This window comes from Zalophus californianus, chromosome 12 (genome assembly GCF_009762305.2).
Source record: "Zalophus californianus isolate mZalCal1 chromosome 12, mZalCal1.pri.v2, whole genome shotgun sequence".
NCBI lineage: Eukaryota > Metazoa > Chordata > Mammalia > Carnivora > Otariidae > Zalophus > Zalophus californianus.
In genome coordinates this window covers 88,851,547-88,857,829 of record NC_045606.1, presented here as the reverse complement: position 1 = coordinate 88,857,829, position 6,283 = coordinate 88,851,547, and the positions used below count along the sequence as shown (strand labels likewise).

The 6,283-nt window shown below is 52.2% G+C and overlaps 1 protein-coding gene across 1 annotated transcript in view; it reads left to right on the top strand.

The window, feature by feature from the left end:
- The first annotated feature begins 632 nt into the window (after nucleotides 1–632).
- Nucleotides 633–6,283, top strand: part of SLC13A4 (solute carrier family 13 member 4) — a 40,760-nt gene continuing 35,109 nt past the window's right edge. Inside the window, exons 1-2 of the mRNA XM_027572983.1 lie at nucleotides 633–731; nucleotides 5,842–5,970. Of these exons, the coding sequence (XP_027428784.1) occupies nucleotides 633–731; nucleotides 5,842–5,970 (228 nt within the window). The remainder of the gene's footprint in view (nucleotides 732–5,841; nucleotides 5,971–6,283) is intronic.

The following is a 6,283-nucleotide window of genomic DNA, read 5'->3' as shown; positions in this document are numbered from 1 at the left end:
AGGAAAGAAATTTGAACTGAGTTCAGGTGCCAGGTCCTGGGAGAGAAGACCAGCCCTGTTTGAAGTCTGCATCCGCCGCTGACCAACTTGGGGGCCTGGGTTAAGGGAAGGGGGTCCAGCAAGCACAGGCAGAGGAGAAAGGGGTCTGTCCGCCCCAGACAGACCATCAGAGGGAGCAAAAATGATGGAGGGCACCAGCCCATGCACTTCGTGTTTTTAACTGGGTAAAGCCTTTATATGATTTTTCCAAGGCGAACCAGCAGCAGCAGAGGTGTGCCTTTGATTGGCTCGGGGGCGGGGGGGCTTTCTGCGGAGCCCTAGAATGAAGTTTCTCTACTACTAATCAAGCAAAGGGGCAACCCACTATGCCTCGGCTCAGCCTCCTCTCCTGGTCCCTTTCTGCTGGGCGTAAAACAATGCTCCCCAATCCCACCTAAACCAGGAGGCAAGGAGCCCAGGCTTTTTGTGCACACGGGACCTGTCACTGCCTGCCTTTTCTGCCCCCAAGACAAGGGAGGACTCTTGGAAGCCGAGAAGGGTTTCAGAAGTCTTTCTGGCCTGAGCCGAGCGTGGTGAGGAGCGAAGGCCCCTGGCGGCCGGCGGGAGGCGGGAGGGGGGCGCCGAGGGCCACCATGGGCCTGCTCAAGGGCCTCCTCGGGGCCAGAAACCTGCTGCTCGTCATCTGCGTGCCGCTCCTGCTGCTGCCCCTGCCCGTGCTCCACCCCAGCAGCGTGAGTACCGCGCGTCCCCTCGGGTCCCTGCGGCCGGGCCGTCGGGGCTGCGAGGGCAGGGAGGGTAGCGGGGGCAGGGGGGCCGAGGGATGGGGTGCTTTGCTCCCGGGCTCAAGGCGTGGACAGCGCTTTCTGGGGGAGGCTCGAATGCTTTCTTCCCCCCCCCGCCCCCCACGCTGCCACTTTCGTCCCTCCGCCCCCTCCCCGGGCCCCCGACCGCGTGGCCCCCAGCCAGGGGTGAGGTTGGCGGGGCGGCTGAATCGGCTGAGGGGTGCTACCGGGCCGTCTGGCCGCCGGAACAGCGCGGGGGGCCACGCGCTGTGCCCCTGAGGAGAGGGACACGCTGCTGGGCTGGCATTTGTCCTGGGCTCAACTGGGTCACCATGTGACCGGCTCTCTGTGAGGGAGCTGGAGAGCAGGGAAGCTTCCCAGTAAGGACACCCGGCGTTGGGGGGGACGTGGGAGGGAGGGGATTACCCTGCGGGACTTGGGGGGGGGGGTCGCAGGCAGGGGCGTGGGGGGGGGAGGAGTTCCACGGGGGCTCCTCCGCACCCACCAGGGTCTGTGGTCCTGATAACCACGCTTTGAAATGCAATCGCTGAAGTCCCTCTGAACTTGACGTTGAAAGCAGAGCTTGGCATCTTGCCCCAGTCCCATGCATATGGCTCTTTGATCATTTGTATCCTCTGTGTTTTCTTCTCTGTGCTCTTGAAAGAGAGACTTTCAACCACGCGATAAAAAAGAAATAAGAGCCCCCAACTCTAGACCATGACCCAATTTTTGACCAGTTTGCACCAGCAGAGATGCCAAAGCTTTGGCTCTGCCTTCTGCCAGCTTCTCAGACCTTCACTGGCCTCCCTTCCCTTCCTGTCTCCCTCCCCCTCCTCCCCTCCTCCCCCTCCCCCACCTCTCAGGGGCTTTACCCCTTGTCCTGCAGGCACTACCCTTGAGACTTGAGAAAAAATAAGCTAAGAGAGGTTAATCATGTTTGTGGGAGGGGAAGAGATTTTCCAGGCAGCTCTCCGAGTAACTTGGTAACCAACATTGAGTTATAAAGTTAAATAGAGGGGATTAGAATGGTTCGTCTTAAAAACAAACTGGCTTAAATCTTTACTAGAATAAATACCCCAGAGTGCCAGGGAGACGGTGATTAACAGGAGGCTGCGATTAGCTGACGGTGATTGTTGCTGACAGTTTTCCTGGGCTCACGCTCGTCAATTCTCTGCCCTGTCCAAACGGGCTGTTTGTTTTTTCTTTCTTTCTTTTTTCAAGGTTTGTTGTTGTTGTTGTTGTTTTTCCTCAATGTCTGATGCACTTAAGGGACTGTTCACCAAAGACACAGGGCCCTCCTCTTCATGGTGGTATCAGGCACCTCTGTGTCCCCCTAAGTCAGCCCCATCTTTGGGGACCATGACTCTAGGGTGTGGTGTTGCCTACTTTTCATTCGGGGGCCCTGGCTTTGAGCTTCTCAGTCACCAATGACTAGTAAGAAGTATCCACAAGAAGAAAAAAATAAAATAACAAGTTATTGAAGTAGGCAAAATAATCTATAAATTTGATGGAAGACAGGTGTTATTTTAAAAAGAAGAGAAAAAAATCTTAAAAAAAAAAAGAAAGAGGAGAGTAAAGGAAGAGCAATTTGGGTCTGTAAGTAACCTCTGAAGGGATCTTGACAGCTGGACTTCCTGAGACCAAGGGACACTGCCCTTTTCTTGGCCTAGCTCCTTCTGTCAGACTCAGTTTCAACTTCAAAGGGAGTTTCTCAACAGCCACACCAGTGACATTTGGGGCCAGATAATTCTTTGAGGCAGGGAGGGCTCTCCTGTGCATGGTAGGATGTTTAGCATCATCCCTGGTCTTCACCCATTAGATGCCCATAGCACACAGTGCCACCCCCTCCCACTATGACAGCCCCAAATCCTTCCAGATATTACCCAATATCCCCTGGGCCTGTGGGGGGGGGGGTGGAAAATCGTCCCCTTTAAGAACAAGTGCCTTTTAAGAAAGTAGACCTCCCACTACCTCAGAGCTTCCCAGTCGGCACACAGGGGTGGATACTGTGAGTCCCATAGCCCCAGGGACAGCTCGATGGAGCCTGGCGTGACTGGTGCCCTCAGAGCTGGACACGGTTGCTTGCCACTTACCCAGGGGGCCCTACAAAGATGATTTCTCTGTGGGTCACCGTGTCAACAACAGCTCTGCCCTTCTTCTACAATGACATAAAATCACCTTGAGGTCACCAGCGCCCACAGGAAGCACAAACCAACACAGAGAACGTCTCTCACCCATTCTTACTCCCGCGCATCAGACTTTTAGATTCTGATATTTAATCCCTGAGATTCCTAAACGGACCTGGTTGCTCTGGGCTGGAGCTGAGGGAAGGGGACCCGGCCGGGAGTTCTGGGCCTGCCATTCTGATGGTTCTTCGAAGAGATAAGCCATAGCTACATTCTAGGAAGGATTAGAATGATCTTCCCCCTTTTCCCTGCCCGGCTCTCTAACAACCAGGGGCCCAGACTTGGTCTCCCATGTTACAGAAGAGTAGGGCACAAGAAGGACTTGTCCGTAACTGAGCCCTGCCTCAGTGTCCCTGGAGGGACAAAGGTTATTTCAGAAAGGCCTCATAGTCATTTACGACAGCAAATAAACAGACCTCAAGCCCCTTCCAGTGAAGTTTGAATGGGACATCATTGAGGTGATCAGACAGCACGGGAAAGGAACAGATTTACACATCAGTTGGTAGCAGAGTCAGGAAATATCCTATATGGGGAATGCCACTTTTGAGCTCCCTCCTTTATTTGTAAACAGAAGCCAAAAAGAACTGAAAACACTGTCCTTTAAAGGCACTGCCTGAATACTCATCGGCCCCTACACACCTGCTGACTAGTGGCAGTGATAAGAGGTCAAGAGTTTCCAGACTATTCTCTCCAACAGATAGAGAAGAGAAACCCGACAGCCAGCAGAGGAACCCAATTCAGTTCAACCAATGTTAACTGCCAGACACTGACCAGATGTGCGAGCCCGGGATTCCTGTGATCAACCCTCACAAAGATTTTCAAGGGTTATCTAAATATAAGCTTACCCATTGAATTTTGAGAAGGTTCAGAAGGAGAAAAAGGAAGTTTATGTAAATTCCATGGATGAACTGGGTGAGAAATATGGAAAGGGCCTCTGGAGGTGGTCTCTTGGCCATTCTTGTGCTCTAAGGAAAGTCCAGCTAAAAATGATGATGGTGGTTTATCCTGTTCTTAATGCTGGATGAAGGTGGCTTGCTGACTTCCTCCAAGCCAACCTATTCTAATTCGTAACAATAATTACAATCAAAAAGTGTACCTTGGCTTACCCAAGTCCTCCTAATTCAAACTAAGATGGTGCCTGGGAGAAAGTTTGTTCTCCATCTTTCTCTCTCTCATTCTTTCTCTTGGTCTGTCGCCCCTTCCCCTCTCCCTTAACTTGTGGCCTCTTCCCCCCACCTTAATTTGTGGCCCTGTAATGACAAGAAAGACTAAAGGTTCTCAGGAAGGAATGAGGGACAGATATCCTGTCTCCTTTATCTTCAGCTGGAGTTAAGACCCGCCATTCTGTTTCCCAGGAAAGAGATAGGAATAAGTGAGTTCAAGGGGGCTCAAGGCTTTGAACTTCTTTAAGTCGTTTTATTTCAGCAACGAAGGAGGTTATTTCTCTAAATTGCATTATTTTCCAATAGAGCCTTTTTTTTCCCCCTTACTGATTATGTTGTCTTATCGGCAACTTCCAAAAGTTTTAACTTCTCTCTCATCTTTTGGCCCCAGAGGAAATCTCAGTGGGAGCTACAGTCAACAATCATTGGGCCCTGTTGCTATTTCTCAAACCCCAAGGCAATAATCCATGCATATCAGGAGGGAGCAAGGTCCTATCCAGCCAGGCTGGGTTAATCACTCCTGACGCCCCTCACTGATCATGGCGACCTTTTGTAACTTTTGTGCAAGAGTTTGAGTACGCGTGTTCTGAACCCAAGGGAGAGATAAACAGAACAAGATTTGTCAGGCTCCTTGATCACCAGCCAGCCTCAGGGCAGGTCAGACCTGAGCCCAGATGGTTTAGAACTAATGTATAAATTGAGGAAACCAGAGCCAGCTTGGACCTTCTCTACAGCGGCCCTCCAAGTCCATTGTTAAGGTCCTTGGACAGCGACCCCTCCCAAGAGTAAGCCAGTGACCTTTCTCGGCACCATTGATGAGCATGACTCCAAGCAACCAGCATTACTAGAGGCTGAGGTTAAAGAGGCCTGGTTGTTGATAACAGTGTTGTACTTTTTTATTCTATGCACCCCAAGGTTGTACAGCCAGCAAAGTGAGGGCTCCAGGCCTTCTCCTGCAAGTAGGTAGCACTTTTTATTCTCTTTATCAGAGGGACGTTTCCATGTGCATCAGGCAGGGGGAATGAAGTCCCAGAGCAGTGAGAACCAGACACTGGTAAGGACATGGGCTCTCAACCAGGGACAAATTTCCCCCCAAGGGACATTTAGCAATGTCTAAAGACATTTGTGGTTGTCACAATTGGGAGGTGCCAATGACATCCAGTGGGTGGAGTCCAGGCATGCTGATAAACCTCTGAATGCACAGGACAGCCCCCCACAGCATGGAATTATCCAGCCCCAAAATGGGCCAGTCTCAGAGCTCACACGTGAATCAGTTACACAAACAGATCCCAACTTGCAACTACCCCAAGAATATCTAGTGTCCAATCAACTCAATGCCAAAATATTCTGCCGCCATGTTAAAGCTGTGAACTCCACCTTTAGAGGCTGTGATCTTGGGTCTGGACACTGAGTATTTCAGTCCCCATCCTGCACAGTTTCAAGCACCGCCTAAGTCTGGTGGCTACGCAGCTGCAGACCACGTGCCACGCGCCAGTCCACCCAAGACGCAGACATTACTGCACACACCCAAGTATGGGTCCCGCCAGGCATCCACCGAGTTCCCCTGCCAAGGCCAGCTTTGCACCTCCCAGGGCTGTGTCCTGGGGCCCGTGAGTCTGGGTGCCTACTGCCTCCACCCCGGGTCTTATTTGGATTCTCTGCAGCAGTGGCTGTCCCTGTGACTAACCGCCCACTTTCCTCCCCTTACAGGAGGCTGCATGTGCTTATGTGTTGATCGTGACCGCTGTGTACTGGGTGTCTGAGGCCGTGCCTCTCGGAGCTGCAGCCCTGGTGCCTGCCTTCCTGTACCCGTTCTTCGGAGTGCTCCGATCCAGTGAGGTTAGACCATTTGTGGCCCAGCTCCCTGGTCGGGTCCCTCCTGGGCCAGTGAAGGGGGCTCAAGGTGAAGGGAGAGCCCCAAAGCACTTGAGGAGGGGGCTTTCTTCACCCTCTGGAACAACCTCTTAGCACTAAGCCTGTGCACCTGCTATTCCAGACCCTGAGTTCCTCTCCCATGACCCTCATCTCCCTCGAACTGCCTCTTTCAGGAAGCCTTACTTGACTGATCACATCCAATTGCTCCTTCAGTCTGAAACCCTCTAGGCACTGGTTGATTGGCACCTATAAGCAACCTGCTGTTGACATTTCTCAG